This window comes from Amyelois transitella, chromosome 5 (genome assembly GCF_032362555.1).
Source record: "Amyelois transitella isolate CPQ chromosome 5, ilAmyTran1.1, whole genome shotgun sequence".
Classification (NCBI taxonomy): domain Eukaryota; kingdom Metazoa; phylum Arthropoda; class Insecta; order Lepidoptera; family Pyralidae; genus Amyelois; species Amyelois transitella.
The window spans coordinates 5212506-5231465 of NC_083508.1; the positions used below are offsets into that span (position 1 = coordinate 5212506).

The following is an 18960-nucleotide window of genomic DNA, read 5'->3' on the forward strand; positions in this document are numbered from 1 at the left end:
GTTAATTAAATTTCCCTTTAAAAACGATTCTGCGGAGGTCACTACGTTTAACATCATTTGTGGTATTTTCCCCTGCTGTTACTGTAATAGTGTGCTATCAATAATTTTGTGCAAATGCTCCACTGCGTTCTGTAATATTACTGCTACATTATACAAACAACATCCTTCATAAACATCCTGGTTCAGCTGTATCATATAAAAGTTTGGCTCGTATTCACAGGACGCGGCTGCAATAAACATGCACACCAGGTAGGTAGGTATACGTTGCACAAATGCGAGGATTTTATTCCGGAGAGACTGCAGCCACCCTGCCCCACGAGCGCCATTCAAGCGGAGATAAACAAAGCTCTTTTATGCCGTGTGAAACTCTGAATGCCAGGATGCGTTTTCATACTTGTACGTGCAATAAATTACTGCTTTGAATATAACGCAATAATAAAGGATACTATTTCAGGTGGAAATTTAATATTTTTAATTGTATCATTCTGATGCTGCCCGTATCTTAGTAAATACTTGATACTTCTTGAGCTTCGATTGTCTTCAGTGGGTTCAATCAGTTATTTGTCAAAATTTAGTATTATGGGTGTTCAATATTTTCATATATTTAAAGAGTAATAAGAGCAAGTAAGCAACACTACACGATAACCAAGCAAAACTCTCATATACCCGTAAAGCTCTTATCGTATCAATTCGAAAACCTTCACTAGCTTATGTCTAGTAGAATGTGTGTGTGTTCGTTGAAAAGTTGCAATGGCGTTGACCTATTGCGCGTGGCTTATAGCTGCAAGCGCGGAAAACTATTGAATTGCACTCGCTGCAGCCTGCGGCATATCCGCGCAGTTACCTGCTTTACTTATACGATTATTCTAGAATACCTTTGTCAATATTTTAAATTTGGTACACAAAACTACAAATCATACTTTATTTATGTACTCATCTCAATAAGTAGGACTGAAAATCTCAATAAGTAGGTAGTTAAATAAAAATAATAGGTATGTAAAATGTAATTGTAAATTTGTAAATATTTTACAACAAAGTTGCTAGCGTATTCGAACATTTCTTTGATATTTGAAAAATAATGTAGGTACTTCGTGTAATTAAGAGCTTCGTTTGTGGAGGTTGCACGGGGATCAAACAACGCTTTAAGGGTTTTTTTTATAACGCTTTCTCACTTACTCCACTCCCTAACAACCAAGTAATTCCTTTGAGCTTCGGACTGTAATTGGAGACCAATTAGCAGCTTTGCATTCAGCTATGAGAAGTCGAACGGCAAAACTCGCCGGTCATCCTAGTTGGTACCACATTTAATTCGTCTGCATTACACAAGCCCTACGCCAAAACGGCACTTTGATTAAAAAGAAGGATAATTAAAAACTTATATTTAATTCAAATTATAATACGAATAGTTCATAAGCGTTAGTTAATTAAATGGAACATAAAAACTATGGATTTAAAAAAAAAAAAAAAAAAGCTTCCTATAAAAGATGAAGACCGAATCCAAATAAAAGAAAGGTAGGTATTCTCCACAATCTTTACATCTAAACAAGATACTCACATAATAATAATGAATACAGCTGAATGTGACCTTACCGAATTTTTGAAGCTGTTGGCTCTGTCTACCCCATAAGGAATAAATAATCATTTCCCGTGGATGTCGTAAGAGGCGACTAAGGGATAGGCTTTAAATTTGGGATTCTTATTTTAGGCGATGGGCTAGCACCTGTCACTATTTGAATCTTAATTCTATCATAAAGCCAAACAGCTGAACGTAGCCTGTCAGTCTCTTCAGGACTGTTGGCCCTGTCTACCCCGCAAGGGATATAGACGTGACTATATGTATGTATGTATTACTTCCTGTACTAATGGGTACTTACAGCTGCATCTCTTTACGTGCAGATTGTAAATCAATCAAGTGAGCTCGAACTTGAGCTTCTTCTTTATTAGGCGATGGGATTAAGATGAACGCAGCCTTCCAGTTTTTTAATAAATTCAATTTTTTTTCTTATTCTCTTACTCATTACTCATTTAGTAAACTAGCAAAAAAACAACTAAAAAAATATGTTTTTTCTGTTGATCACCCCCGTGTGAATATATAAAGATGCAAGTGAATTGAGGACACTTAAAAATTTTAAACTTTGTGTAACAACACGAAAGTAGCTCCTAAAGAGATATGAGTTGAACATATAATTAGTGCCCGATTAGCTGTGGATGTGCCCGAAATGAATAATTTGTATGCGTACGGATAAATACCGAAAAAACGATTCCTGCTGGAGTAATCCTGTTATATAATAATCGAAGCAAGAAATATTGTGCACGTCCAATTCAAAGAATGTATGGAAACCTAATTATTGCATTAGCGATAAGTCTGTCTGCCTTTGTACCATCTCTGCCTCTTATGCTGTTATGTATATTTCTCTTATGGTGCAATATAGAATGGAGGCGCTGCCAACATTTCTACAAAACCCAGGGATCCGAAACAAGGCCAACTTCACAAAATTGGCAGTGCGACGCTTCCTGGTGATATGGAGAAACCAATAACCCCTACGCTGAAACCAGTTCTCATAAAAAGTATGACCCCATAGATATGTTGGCTTGGTGGCGAAAAGTAGACTAATTCTTTGAAGTCATTGACAACGTAATATGGTAAAAAGTTTAGTGGCTTATAGCTAAAAGTATGTCGCTTCGTGTAAAAATCTGATTCACTAAATCCAGTATTATGGTCCAGAGGTCGGTGCATCCCTTTAGTTCCAGGCGCAACCCGGGCTTTCCAGAAATGAGGATGTAACCGGGGCGGGGCAATCGTCACAAAGAGAAGAAGAGGTAAATAATGTATCGAGACGAAGTATGTAAATGTTTCGTAATAAATTATTGTTTACATTTTAGGTACCTACCTACTACTAAGAAGTAGGAAATGAAAATAAAAGATCCAAATTTCCAATATTTTTAACTTTTTTAATAGGGATAACTTATATAATATTCAAGGGATACTCCCAAGGATTTTCTCTAGTGATAAAAGGATGAAACCATTCATAAATGGAGGATCACATTTTATCACCCGCTCAATAAATACAGTCAACAGTAAGCATAATCTTAAACAATTTAATCTGTAAACGATACTTAGTCATTTTACAACTCCGGATATCAGTTTGGAAACTAAAGTAGTGGCGGCGGGGCGACGGCGACGGCGGGCCGAGCCGCCGCGGCCGCCGCGCGCGCGCCCGTCAGCGGGCGGCCGCCGGCGACGCGGCGCGCGCGCGGCGGCGGCGGCGCGGCTAGGACGACGAGCCCGCGCCGCCGAACAGGCCCGCCGCGAACGCGGCCGGCGCGCCGCCGGGGGCCGCCGCGCCCGCCGGCGCCGCCAGCCCCGCGCCGCGCGGCTTGGGCGTGGGCGGCTGCAGGTACTCGTGCCGCGCCAGCCCGAACACGTCGATGCGCTCCTCCTTCCGGTACGCCAGGCACGCGCGGATAAAACTCTGTGACAAACGACAAACGTTACTGTCAATACTCTCACTACATTCTTTATGCTTTACCAGATAGGCAAAGCCATCGCATGGCACGAACCGCGACAAAATAAATTGATATTTCTCTCTCACATTTTTGCGTGTTTCCTGTTGCACCTTCCAGCGCTATGCTTTAAAGGCTTAGGATATCAAATTTAGTCAATATCACACTGGAAGCACCTTCTAATAAAAACACGAAATAATAATAAACTAACCTTAGCCTCATTGCTAACTGTAGGTTTATTGGCAAACTGGACCTCTGTGGCCTTCAAGATCGTGTTCTCCTCCAGGATAGTGGCTTGGCTCTGGTTGTGTCCGAACGGCTTCTTGCCGTACAAGCACTGGTAGAAGATCACGCCCACACTCCACACGTCCACTTTACTACTGATCTTTGGCGGGTTTTTGCCGACTACAAAACATTCGGGCGGCAGGTACCTGTGTAAAATTTAAATTATTTAATCATTAATACATACATACGTATAGAAATGTTTCTTTCCCTTGCGGGGTAAACAAAAGCCTTGGAAAGCCTGAAAGGCCACGCTTAGCACATAAGTTGTATGACTGAATGAATAATGATGGAATTCAGATTGAAAAAGTGACAGGTTGCTAGCCCATCACCAACAAGAGGAATCCTAAGTAGGTAAGCGTATCCCTTAGTCGACTTCCATGTGCGTACAACATCCATGGGGAAGATATGGTGTTGTTTAATTCTAAAGTGCAGGAAACAGGATTTTTTAAGTACATTGATAATTGTGCAAAACGAACACGCTCAGGCTCTCGCCTATACTTTCAATGTCTACAGCTGTTTTAACATTTATTTTATACAACTCGATATTTACTTTATTCATACTCTCAGGTCACAACAGTACAATATTAGCACTACATACAGAATAACCGCATTAAAAATGATTGAAGACGCTAGAGAGCATCAATTATTCTCAAAATCAACGTCATTCACTTCCTTGCCAACACTTTGGACAATCCGAATCTGTGATCATGATCTCCCTCACACGTTTTCCTCCGTTGTTGCAAGGCTTTTATAAAAAACAAGAGAGTATAAACTTATTTCACTCACCAATAAGTGCCCGCGCCCTGACTGGTGAGGTCCATGCCGTGGTCGGGGTTATAGTTCTCCTCGTCCATGACCTTGGACAGGCCAAAGTCCGTGATCTTGATCTCCCCGCACACGTTGCCCTCCGTGAGCAGGATGTTGCCGGGTTTCAAGTCGTAGTGGATCACGGGCGGTTTGATCTCGTTCAGATACTTCAGCGCCGACACCACTTGCATCACGATCGAGCGCGCTTCCCGCTCGGGGATTGTCTTGTGCTGCAATTTTAATAATGTTTTTTTTAATAATCTTTCTATTTAATACAGAGATAATCATTATGAACATCCGTTTAACTGGATAATTGATGTTGCGAAAAAAAAAAGTTACTTTTAATTCTAGTTTTGCGGCTAAAGACTGATCAATAGCAGAAACCAGCTTAAAGGACATAATTTACATGATGATTCACTCAATCCTATCTTATCTATTAATATATTCATACACAAAAATTTCATACTTTTAAGTAGGTTAAAGCACGGTACATACATATAAAGGCAATGATAAAACGTACCTGCTTGAGATAAAAGTCAAGATCGTGCCCGTTGCAGTACTCCAGCACGGTGCAGAAGGAATTCCCGTCGATCTCGAACACATCGTACAGCTTGACTATGCGCGGGTGATCCAGCGCCTTGTGAATGTTGTACTCTCTCAGCGCGTGTCTAGAATCATGTGGAATACGGTACTGTACACAAAAATTGGGTTACAATATTAATTTATATTTAAAGACCAATTTAACTTCACGAGTTATAATTTGTGTTTTCATATTTTTAAACATAGCTGTTATAAATTATTAATATAGAAGTTTATAGGTTAGCGAGAACATTTTAATATATACATAATATAAGTTTACATAGACAATTGTAATTATACCTTATTACCCTATTGATTCAAGACTATTGGCTCTGTCTATCCCGCAAGGGATATAGACGCGAGGATATGTAGTACCTGGTTGACCGAGCGGTGCTCTGTGGACCTCAGAAAGACTATACGAAATAGAAAAAACAAAAACTATCGAACCTTGGTAATTATTCACGCCAGGGACTAATTTGTCAATGGTTTAACGTTGCCTAGCAACCATCTTGTATAAAGAAATATTTTGGGTAAAAAAAATAAGAGTGAAAATATAAAAACAACGAATTTTCCCAGGAATGGCATCTAGCAAAATAGATTTTATACCACGTATGTACCTATATAACGAAATTGTTACCTAGTCGTTTTCGAGAATGCGAGTGAGTACAAATATTGCTCGATTGATAGTATAGTTTGTAAGTTTCATATTTTATATAAGAAAAAAAAAACTAGCCCAAATAAAACCAGTTACAATGGGAGTAACACAACTTAAAATTAATATAGAAAAATAAGAACGTGTGCATTTAACCCTACAATGCATGATTTTTTTAAATGTTGTCATTAAAATATATGTGGTTCTATATAGCGTCTAGACATAATAAATGATAATAATAATAATAAAAAAATATTATTTAAGAAGATATTTATTTTTTTAAATCTGTTCCATATGTGGTACAGTATGCATTAACACTAATATTTGGCTCATAATCAGGAACAATGAACATAATCATATATTTAGTTTTATAGTTACAGTTACTCTACTTATTGATGAAATTTATAAAAACAATTGTTGTCTTTGTTCAAACACAACTCAACACGACACTTTTCGCAAAATATATAAGTTTTCCCTTTACATTGTGGATATTTACAGCGTTGTCTTTTCTGGTTCCATATAGGCAGATGATCAAATTTATCCAGTCTGACATCTCGAGGGGGAAGGATTGCTGCATTTCTTTTTTTCTTCTTCTCCAACGCGTCGTCAGTGGCAGAAGACGGTCTTCCTCTTTTTTTTTGTAATGATGGTCCACACATACAAAGACTTTTAGCGATTTCCAGTTTGAAATCTTTTAATTTAATCGCACTTGGCCCATTCTTCTGTTCTCCCACCCTCTTGTTTAGAAGCCAGCTATGTTCAGCCTGTAAATATTTCTTTTTCCATATTAAATTTCTTTTCTTTCTTTCCGAAATCCGATTTCTGGTAACTGGCATAGTGATAGAACTTCTACTTTGGCGTGATGACGTACTTGGCTCTGAAATGTTGGGTCGAGGATTTATTTCGGCGGAGGAGTTGTTTTCGGCGAGGGTAGTACTACAGTTAGTAGAAGATGATGGTGCATACCTGGTAGGCTCAATATCATTTTCAGAGTCACTATCTGCACTCATTTGGTTCAAGTTTTCCCTGATTCTCGCCATGTCATCATCACTTTCCGCACTTGAAAAGTCTAGACCGTCTTCACTCCCTGAGGGTATATTTAAATACTGCTCAATATACTCGTCAGATAATACCTTCTTCGCCATAATCTGTAATGAAATCAAACCGAAACAACATATTAGAAGTGAATTAATGCATGGTGTACCATATCTGGAACATTTAAATAAGTTGGTATTTTTACATAAAATAGTAATATTTAAAAAAAATATTACTTACCTTCGTTTATTATACACTGTTTCTAATGTAAATATATTTTTATCCGCTTCAAAATCTTACAAAAACTATTTTATTTAGATTTTTCAATTTACGTAAAACACGAACTCGCATCGATCATTCAAACTCTGTAAGAATCACAACATTATTCGATAGCTAACGCCATCTAGTGACATTTGCAATTACTTAATCGTTGCTAAGTGTTTAAAGATTATTCCGTCGGTCGATAAATGTTGCTACGTATCTTTAAACGAACAGTAGACTTATTTATTTTATCTGTACCAGATGTGGAACTGTATGCGCTGTAGGGTTAAAAACTTGACGAACGGCCGGTAATTTTAACTGTCATCTTCCGTGACTATATTATCAGCCTAGAACTATAATTAGTTTAATGAAGTACCTATTGTTTGTAATGAACTTCCGTGTACTAGCGAGAAAATATTCTTTTTATTTTTAAATCTGTCATGCTCATAGATATCCAAATACTTAATTGATATTGATGTGGTGAGGATTTATTTTCTTATTACCTAGGTTAATGTATAGATAGCCTATCAAAAAATGGTATGGTTGAGTCATAATATAATAAACTCTACGGTATATATTTATTACGCGTTCACCCGTAACAAACAAAAAGATGGTAAATTCTTTGTTGCTTGAGCATGACTTAGAAACAAGAAGTTTTTTTTTTATTAATTGCTTGCTTTGTTAATTATTCATAGACTGTGAAATAAGTTGCAACTTTTTATAAGAAATTTTAAATTTTTTTAGTTAACATTATATCCTACATTGTTGTATAGTTTAAGTCTTATCATGATTCTGTTTGTTACTACATACTTAATAAATACATTAACAATATGATAAAGAATGTACGCTCATAGCGCCCCTTATCGCTGATTGCAGACAAATATTTTTATTTATAAATATTTTAATAATTCCCTTTGGCTTACTTTTTAAGGCTGGGGATATAATAAATATATAATTTTATATACCGATCTCTTAAATCGAAAATTCCAATTTATTTACCGCAAGAATGTTAGTTTCCAAAAATCGTTTACTGTCAGATCTTCGGCAACAGGAGATAATGTATTTGTATTAATGTGCTAAACACTAACAAAATTCATAGTCATCGTTCATAAGGATGCTACCAGAACTAAATTTATAAAAAATATCAAAGAATAAAATTGATAATACACAATTGATAATGTATAATTAATATTTCACTGCATTCGCTGCTCTTTTCCCTCAAAACTCGCCTTCCACATAATATAAGCTTTTTTAATCGACATAAATACACGTATAATATAAAGCAGCGGGTACACACTCACTTGATATAGTTGGCCTTCTTGTCCTCCTTCCAGTCCTTGTTGAGCTGGTGCACCTTGCAGGCGGTGTAGCGCTGCTCGCGCAGGTCGAACGCCTTGTGCACCTCGCTGAACCCGCCCTTGCCCAGTAACATCAGCAGCAGGTATCTGGTGCAAATATTCCATGTAAAAATAAATGGTACCGGTGCTCTTAAGGTGAAGTAAACGTGTGGAAACCTATCGTTAATATAAGGTGTATATCTGAATCGTACAAATCATGGCAAAAAATAAATAATGAGAAAAGAATATAAAGTTCTTCTGGCGAGTAGGCCAATACTGAAAGAGTTTCTTCACCTGCTGCATCTTCTCTTACCAGCGGTCAATTTGTTTGGGCGAAGTACCAGTACCCTTTAAGGTGTCCGTGTTAAAGAGTGTTTCGTTCTGTTTAATGGGATTCTGTCTCGGTTTTAAATACCGTTCCATTCTGTTCTTTGAAAAGGAAGCTAGCGTCTTATTTCTACCGAAGAAAGTCCATGGTTATAAAAGTACAACCCATTAATTAAGTGCATGCCAGAGCTGAAGATCAAATTATACATTAATACATTGCATGAATGAGTTGATAAACATCTCTTATGAAGTGTCTCGTCATAAATCTATATCTTAAGGTGGATACATAATAAACAAAATAAAAATACTCTTTTATTATGAAAAATACTCACCGCTCTGACAAAACGGGATGTTGTGAAAAACGACTCTGGTCTTCGTTGTGTATCCGCTTTAGTTCCCTAATGTGAAGATTTCTTTCCCTCTCCAACTTCTCCATTTCTAGCTGCAAGTCTGCATCTTCCTTTTTTAGCGCGCTTTGTCTTAACTGTAAATAAAATATTTACATAATAAAGTTAATTGATTTTTAAACATAACTTCTTCACAAAATGGTTGTAATAAGTTAATGAGTATGTAAACTAAGGGTGTTGAACTGACAAAGAACAAAACTTTCATACTGTGATAAACAGCACATTTTGCAGTTCAAATCAGATATCAAAATCAGTGTAACTAATAGGTACTTTACTGTATACTTAATCAAGAAACTTTTACTTCAACTTCACTCACCATTGACCAAATAAAGAAATCACGAAATAGGCGACAGAGACTTGTGTCATGCCCAAATTAGGTATTTGCTTGTCAGCCACTTATTTCGAAGGTGGTGATTGCATTAAATACTACTTGTAAGTATTTAAAGTTGGGTTTACAACAAAACCAAATATAAAAAAATACAATAACTACATTTGAATTTGTAGAATCTTCAAATTCCATCATTAAGCCATTTCATTCAACTATTACTATAAACTGTGTTTACCACGTAAAGGATAAAGACTTGATAATATATTCGTGTGTTCAGAAAAGAAAGAGCCTGACTTTTGAGATTCTCACTAGCTTCGTTTATCACGTGAGGTATAAAGACTTGATATACGAGGGTGGTTTGAAAAATTCTCGGCCCGTCTAAGAAAACAACGATAAATAAACAAAAAAATATTTTTATTTTTCTACATAATCCCCTCTTGTCTCAATACACTTATTTAATCTATATTCTAGGGCTTCTATGCCACTCTTATAGGCCGATTCTTCCAACTCGTCGAAAAAACGTTCCGCCTCAGCTATGACCTCTTCATTTGTGGAAAATTTCTTTCCAGCCAGGTGTTTTTTCAAATTAGGGAACAGATAATAGTCCGATGGTGCTAAATCCGGTGAATAATGGTGATGGTTTAATACTACAAAACGCAGTTCATGGAGTTTAGCCATTGCAACAACTGACTTGTGCACTAGCGATGGGCGATTACTACTAAAAGTTATCGAATCAGTCGATTGTTTAATGCAGTCGATAAAAGTCGATAATCATCGATGTCAATCGATTGTTATCGACCAATGAAACGCGTGCGGCGGGCGACGACGACTGCGGTTACCTTAATACTATTTTTTAGCGCACCGAATCAATTACTACTAAATAGTAGTATAAAAGATTACCATGTGCGTTGTGCACTGGTGCATTATCCTGATGAAAAAGGATTTTTTTTTCGCCAATCCCGGGCGTTTTTCACGGATTTTTTCTGCTAATTTATCCAACAGGTTAGCATAGTATGGGCCTGTATTAGTTTGTCCTTTCGGGAGGTAGTCAATAAAAATTATTCCCTTGTAATCCCAAAACACGGATGCCATCACTTTTCCTGCAGACTTTATCGCCTTGGCCTTCTTTGGAGGCGGAGAACCTCTATGTTTCCACTGTTTTGATTGTTCTTTTGTTTCAGGAATATAATGATGTATCCAAATTTCGGTGGTAACAAATCTTCTCAAAAAATCGGCGGTATTTGACCTAAACAAGGCCAGAATCTCACTTGAAATTTCAACTCTGTTGAGTTTTTGTTCGGCGGTCAGGAAACGCGGCACCCATCTTGCCGAAACCTTTTTCATTCCAAGTTCATTGGTTAAAATATTAAATACTCGCTCGGTTGAGATCCCTATAGTGTCACTTATCTCTCGCACTTTTAATCTGCGGTCGTCTAAAACCATTTTATGGATTTTATCGATCATTTCTGGCGTGGTGGACGTTGAAGGCCTTCCGCTCCTAGGGTCATCTTCGACGCTTTCTCTGCCTTGTTTAAATAAAGCTACCCACTTTTTTATCGTCGAATACGAAGGCGCAGATTCACCTAAAGTGTTATCCATGTCTTCCTTAACTTGGCTAGGTGTCATATTTTTTTGACGAAATATTTAATCACGGCTCTTACTTCGGTTTTTTCCATTTTTCCGGTAGAGAGTCAGATTAGCTCAAACAAAAAATCGTAAAAAAATAATCACACAACCTATCACAATGAAATTTAACACACTTGTAAATAAAGAATCAATCTATCGAATGAGTATATTCTTATTTTTATTCTACCCTCAAATCTAGGTTAGGCCGAGAACTTTTCAAACCACCCTCGTATGTGTAGAAATAAATAAAAATCCAACCAAAATAAAAATAAGGGATAAATTTAAGTGTGACTTTGATACAAGTGCCGAGAAAAATAAGTATCCCCACCTTGAGTATCTCGTCGGCCTCGTAGTACTCCTGCCAGGTCATGCTGGGCAGCGGGTCGGGCTTGAGGAAGGTGGGCGCGTCGGTGCCGTTGTGCAGCGGCGGCTGCGGCGTGCTGGCCGCGCTGCGCTTGCCGCGCCCCGACCCGCCCTCGCTGTTGGACGGCCGCTTCTTGAACAGCGACTTCTTTTGACGGTCGATCTCCTCCTTCTCGGCCGTTATTTCCTCTTGCCGCCTGTGGGTGAACAAAAAATAAAAATGTGCAAATAAACATTTAGTATGATTTACACTTAAAATCACGTCTCTGTTATAAAGTGATATACAGAGCTAAATCTATTTTATTTTCCATAATATCTGCATTTTTCTTTAGCTTCATTTAGATTCACATTGCTCGTCGGCTTAAAGTATTCCTGACTATTTAATATAAGTAGTTATTAGGAATAAACTGCAATTTGTCGCATTTCGTGTCGTGTTCGCAAAGACAAGCATTGCGAATATGAATTATTAAAATAAAAATATTAAGCACTAATAAACTTTACCAACCTTGTTAGTTCTTGGAACGCATATCCATCAGTCCAATTCTCCTGAAAGGTGGCCCCTACCCGTTGCGTAACAAACTGACCAAGTCTTAACCTATTCTGCATACACCGCGCCCGGGCTTCCTTTTTTTCTATAGTACTCTTCTCATTTAACAATTTCTTAACAACTTCTATACACTTGTTGATGTGTGATTTATGTTGCTCTATTACCTGGAAAAATGGTTATCAAATTTTAATAAAGATTCGTTATAATACTAAATGACAAAATATTATAATATTTTTGACTTTTACCCTAAAAATACATATAATATCAGCTACGCGGCAGTGCTTTGGGAGAATTTAGTTTCCTTGTTTACGTTTACACATTTTGATGACATTAGTACTAATATATTAGCTTATATGCAGGGTACTAACGAAACTAAACGCTAAAGATCCACGATTAAAAAAGATTACATTTATTTTATCGAAAATTATTTAAATAATAAATTCCATTCAATCAAAGTCGTTGTAACTTAGTATTCTGAATAAAAAATACAAATGGTTTAGTAAAAAAATTAACCTTGCTCTGTGCTTGCACTTGATGCTTCAGTTCTTCATTACTTCTTGTTAATTCTTCTATTCTATTATTTCTTAACTCTAAATCAGAAGATGCTTGAGTTTCTAACTCTTGTATCCTCTGACATGTCAAATCTGTTTGAACCTATAAATAACAAAATACAATAAAGAAAATATCAAAAATCACTAAAGAGAATATTTAAGGTATTTTGCTAAAAACCTTGACAAAAACTGATGAAACACACATTTTTTTAACACAAATTATTTAAACCAACCAAGGGCTCTGGTTGGATTCAATAATTATATCATGCAGGATAACTTTATTTCTTTCTGATTGGCCAGAATATGAGTTTCTATGAATAAATAAAATGTTTTATTCCCAGTTGGTATCCCATAAAAACATATAAATCACTTTACGTCTAGCTTAATCTGTGTGATTTGTCACTCTAGTTATGATAACACTGAATATAATTGTAAAATAAATTTGAATAAGCTAATACATGTCAAACATAAATAAACGGGTAATACCTGTTTTACAGAAGATGTGTGCCGCTGCTGCGAGGCAGAACTTAAAAAACTCGCTCCGGTCGGCAGCAGCGACGAGGGTGACGGTGGGTACTGTGGAAAGATACACACAGTAAATAATCTCATGACTCTTTAGCGGAGGGCATATAGGCTACATTTTTTTACTTTCCACAAACAAGCCACCAAATTGTCATCCTGGCACATAGAAACACTTAACCCAGAATATTGAACATCCTACAGACATAAGTCATGGTTTTTTTATTAGGAAATGTGCTTCGCTCCTGTGGGCATTTCCAGAAAAAAGCTATAGCATATATTACTCCTGAATGTCACACTCTTTGTGCCAAAGTTAAACAAAATCAGTCTAGTAGCTTTTGAGTTTATTCATTACAAACAAAAATAAAAATATTTTCTATTTATAATATTAGTCTGGAAGTCTGGATATGAATGATGACAAAAAGGTGCAGGCAAGCTCAAATAACATTAATCTCTGTGGAAAGGAGCCCAGGATTTGCGTATGACCACAATCTTGAACAGGGTAAGTCAAGTTTTAACATGAAGTGACTCCAGTCTGAATTTGTAGTCCTTGCAGGGGAACCTCACTCATAACTGATCATGGTTATACACCAAATTTCCAGAATGTAAAACAGGATATCATCATGATGTTTTCCTTCACCATAGAACATTGTTTTCAGATACTACTTCACAGTATTGCATATGAATAAAAGTCAATTTTGACAACTACCATGTAAATCTTTATCTCTTATATAAAGTCACAGAATACAAAAAGATCATTTATGAGATTTGTTACCTCTCCCTTACACTTATCCCTTCCTTAACTCCCTAGGGAGAAGCCTGGGGTCTGCCAATGAACAAGTTTCAAAAAATCAATGTCTTAACAAAACATGCTCCAGAGACAAGATATACAGCTTTGCATTCACATTGGTATTTGCAAAAGATAAATATATTCCAAAAGTCACCATAGGGTAATTGGCTCCTTGTGGTGAAGGCGATTTGGCACCAGTGTGCCGTCCAGGGCTTGACGAGGGATGCTTAGAGAAATATTCCCTAATATTTTTATCTGAAGAGTTATGCCGCTGTTTGCCACCCCCACCCCCACCACCACCAACACCTTCTTCTCCTGAAACATAAGTTAAAAACATTAATGATATGAATAAACATACTGTTTTCATGGTGGTCTGGTAGTGGTGAAGTAAAAATGTAATGTGTGCCAGCTATCCTAGCTGCTGTGCAAGTTGAAGAAGTCAATTCATAGCAAGGCTTTTAAAATTAGGATTCTTTTTTAGGCAATTCCATTATTACATAACAATCTAGGTAAACATGGTTGTAACTACTTTTCAATGTGACAATCTACCTATTTTTATCTATAATTCATTTTCATGTACAAAAATAAGACAGAAAATAGGTAAATTGACAGAAGAAACAATATTATAGTCATCATTGCTCTGGAGTTAATTCTAGTTGTGTTCTTCTGTCTTGTCTGGTGATGAGCTTGGTGTTTGCCTGTGACCATGATCCTGATTTAAATCAAAGTTTTTATACAAAGCAACTCTCGACTGACCTCTGAAAGCTTGCCAAGACTCATGGTGACAGACTCAGTTGCCTGAATGTGCATATTTTCTCTCAAATAATAGTTATTAGTGGCAAAGGCTGCTGTATTCTACCCTTTGTTCTTAGAACCTGACAAACTTTTATATGACTGATACATCAACCTTTGACAACTTAAGTTTTGAGTGACAAAATTATGATGTGTAACTTAAATGCTATATCTATTTTATGTAAAGGCAATGGTAACGTACTTACAAAAGTAAAAAATTACCTTTCCGTTTTCGTTTTCTTTCTGGCATAGCAATAGTGGGAGTAGCACCGCTCGGCGGCACCAATGCAGCCCCTGGCGCACTATTGGATCCTCGCATAGCAGCTGACTTTTCAGGAGTTAACGCATCTACTTCTTTATCACTATGCGACGAACCTGGAATGCAAATAACTTAACATTTTAATATACAATTATTGTTACGAATCTAAATTTCACCAAATCGGCATAGTGGTCTCCTCGGGTTGATTGCAAGAGCAGCAAAAAAAATATGTTATTCAGATATGCTGTAGAGCAGGTTGCTTGCTTTTTCGTGATACTTATATCAATAGCAACAGACATTAACGAAAAACGATAAAATTCACTTCAATAATGGAAAAAACAACCAATACAATATTTATTTATCAACAATCTTCTACACATAAAATGTATTGGTATACCTTAGGTAATTTTTACCACGCAAATAACAAAAATAAATACTTTCTAGTAAAAAAATAATGCAATATTTTCAATCTATCTTGCTATGTTCTTTGCATAAAATATGTACATAGGTACCTATTATTTATTTTTAAATTTGTAAACTTTTGTCTTTTGTTTACTTTTGTCTTTGACAATATAATGGAGACTTGTGTCCCAAGAGAAGAGAGATTTTTCATGGCAAAGGCGGCGAAAGAAAAAAATTTGTCAGTCAGTGTCCATGCAAAAACATCTTGTCAAAACAAATTTTTTGAAAGAAATTTGACAAAGTGGACAACAAAACTTTTAGGTAAATAGTTTTATTTGTAAAACGTTAAAATAATTAAATTCATTTTTGGTTCTGTAAATCATGGAAGTGATTGTTAGTGTTTTTAAGAAGTGTGACATTTCTGTTTACAAATTTTGTGCAAACTCAAATTATATCAGGGTGAGTGTTTATTGCTGGAATACCTACTTATTTGTAACATATAAGAAGAATTAAAAGTACTTTTCAACTAAACCATAAGATAAACTCACTTTTTGATAAGGAGCTCAGCAGGCCGACATAGTTTATGTTAGCTCCACTTTTATAGTCGTGCATTGTAGCACTTGATCTTGGTACACGGGAGGAAAAACGGCACTTTCACAGTTCCGATCCGGCATCATACACGATAAATGACGTCACAGTTTTTCGATTGATATCTAGTTTTTAACACTGGATTTCAGCCCCTTAGCAAGTTCGTACTAAAATGTTTGACCGTGGGGACCGGCAGCGGCGTGTAGTAAACACAACACTGATCACAATTCCACAGTTCAGCACTGAATCACTAAATCACAATTTTACCTGTGCTCATATTGGAGTCCTGATTGTGTAGTGGTTGCCCCGTGTTGACAGTAGTTTGTGGTGCCATCTGAATTTGTGACCCAGCTGACATCTGTAAAGAAAGATGGCGTCTTTACATATGACTTGTTCACTTTCCAGCCACAACACACGTTTATACTGTTTGTTACACATAAAATTACTTATTGATACTCACAAACTACGTATTATGATTAGTGTCCATTATTTTATTATTTTAATTTTGTTCAAATAACCTATAACTCGTTTGACAAGTTGTAAACGCCAGTCGCGACAATCGGATACGCATCCGCGGGGAGCGACGAGGTGGGAGGGAAAGGCAGAGAGGGGAGGGGAAATGGAGATCGTCACGAAGTTTGCTCCGAATGTAATAATAATAACGACGGGCGAGGCGCCATTTTACAAGGATACAAGGCCAAAAGTATTGTTGATCTTGTGAAAAAATGTTTGCATGAACGTTATAAGTTCTGTTTTATTAAATTCAATAGCTATTGCAAACTAAACACTGGCCAACAAATGACCTCGAAGGTAATATGTAGTTAAGTATTTCGCATTCGCTCCGAGTGGCAGGTCAACAGCCCGCGATTGCGATCGTGCAATTTTCGCAATGAATAAGAGGAACTGGAATGAGATTTTTAATAAGCGTCATATTACTTGGGTGAATATAATATACTCATTCACTGAGAATTAAATTATATAATCTAAACTGAGTTGACCGGATTGTTCCCGCAATGAGGTGGCAACGACGGCGGGTGGCAGGCGGCATGCCACCGACCGCGGGGAACGGGTACGTGATATCGGCGTTCGTGCCTCACAACAAACTGCTTACTGGACGTGTTACGTAGGCGTTTGTGATGCGATGTACCAACATAGTATAGATGTCTGCCTATGTTCTTACCTTTTTATGTATACCTAACCAAGTAGTGCGCGATAAAGTTTTGTACACAACGCGACGAATACGTGCCTCACATATGCCAACTCAAATGGACTGCAATCTACGTATAATTATTCTACAAACCTAAACTGTGGATGCTTATGTATTTAAATTAATTTACTAAAATCCATGGTCATTACACCTCTTATGTGAAAATACAAATTAATTAGGTACCGATATAGGTATAAAATATAGTAAATTAACGTTTCTATTATTGTATACCTACCTAATAGTAAGTCTTATTAAGAACCATTAAAAAAAACTCAACGATTTGTTACCAAATGGAGGAGGAGGAATATTATAGCCGGGCCTGGGTCGTTTAGACCCAGCCCAATCCACGATCGAGGTTGGTTTGGTGGTGGAAAAAAAAGTTGTACATTACAGGCGTGAAAAGCTTTTTTTACATCTGTATTACCAGATGACGTCACAGACTGACAAATAACTAGAAGATGTAGGTATCCGGAATGTTTATGAATTTTATGATTTGGCTACATGGCTAGGCTAAATGCATCGTTTTATATACATAGAAAATTATTTAATTTTATATATATGTATATGGAAAATACCATCAAGATGTCTGTATTTTCCAAACCAAATAAGGTTGCAAGTGGGTACAACACTATGAGTGCACTGAACGGTTGGCGCATACAAAAGTAATTTAAGTTTCAAGTGATTTATTTCTTTAATAAGTAGGTATGTACTATTTTAAGTTAACTTTGTTCCTCACCATCTTGTATGAGAGAATAACAAAGTAACTTATTCTAATAATAAACTTATGAAACTAGATTATTTCATTGCAAATTTTCCAAAACTCTTATCACCAAAACTATGAAAAGGAAAGAAATTTAATAAGGCATACAACTGCATTTCCTAAGTACCATTGTACTTACGTACGACACCAAATGGTAGAGAGAGACACATAAAACAGGCACGCCTGGTATATTAGCATTATCGCCGGAACGTTGCCGCTCTGCATGTACTCCCTTCGGTGCCTCTTGCCCCCTCCTCTCCTGTTCATAGCCGCCACCTCCTGTATTAAGCCGGCAACAAAAGTCGCCTGCGAACGCAGCGCATTTCGATTGGATCAAAACGATAAGGAAAATAAAATACGGCCACGTGATATGCAGTAAAACAAGTTAATAACATATAAGTTTCACCTACTTTTGAAGGCTAACTGACGTAATATTCAATTAGTGATAAGAGAATCAATAAACTGTACTCACAACAATCGAAAACTTCAGATTTTATACGTACATATCTAATTTTAAAAAGTATCAAGTATTTAATAACCTAATGTTAATTCATATAAAAAAATCACAGCTATTAGTCGATAATGAATTTAGTAACACAAATCAACCATTGATCAACTTGCGCAGTGCTTATTGTTTGGTTTATTTTTAGCGTATCTACCTAGCATCAAGCGAATGGAAAGTTAGCGAGTTGGCAACCTGTGTTGATATTCGTAGTTGCTTATTACCTGGCCGCAAATGTGGTTACCTATCATAAATGGCGAACATGTTTTGTATTATTAATTAAAAGCGAAAGAGTTTTTAGTGTATAATTTGTTACTTTAATTAAACCGAAAATAATATTGGCATAGTGCTGAAATACGTTCGCAATTCGGATTTTTTAATTTAATAAAAGTTTATTTAAAATATAGTAGTATTAATAGTTTAAATAAAATAACATCCCAGGATGAGATATTATTTAAACTATATTGAACCAAAAATAATTTAAAATAGGTGTATAAAATGTCATATTCTCTAGATACGTGTCAACCTTTTT

At 36.5% G+C, this 18960-nt stretch overlaps 1 protein-coding gene across 9 annotated transcripts in view; it reads right to left on the reverse strand.

Moving 5' to 3' along the window:
* Positions 1-3258: 3258 nt before the first annotated feature.
* LOC106139088 (serine/threonine-protein kinase tousled-like 2) overlaps positions 3259-18960 on the reverse strand; it is a 36456-nt gene continuing 20754 nt past the window's right edge. For 6 of the 9 annotated variants that reach the window (XM_060954746.1, XM_060954743.1, XM_060954748.1 and 3 more), the window contains 13 exons: positions 16227-16317; positions 14933-15085; positions 14073-14233; positions 13096-13185; positions 12572-12712; positions 12017-12222; positions 11477-11708; positions 9120-9271; positions 8425-8568; positions 5117-5264; positions 4576-4826; positions 3716-3935; positions 3259-3473 (listed from right to left, as the gene is read on the reverse strand). In XM_060954746.1, coding sequence (XP_060810729.1) covers positions 3273-3473; positions 3716-3935; positions 4576-4826; positions 5117-5264; positions 8425-8568; positions 9120-9271; positions 11477-11708; positions 12017-12222; positions 12572-12712; positions 13096-13185; positions 14073-14233; positions 14933-15085; positions 16227-16317 — 2190 coding nt within the window. In that variant the 3' untranslated portion in view covers positions 3259-3272. The other 3 variants (XM_060954749.1, XM_060954750.1, XM_060954751.1) reach the window with 3 other exon arrangements.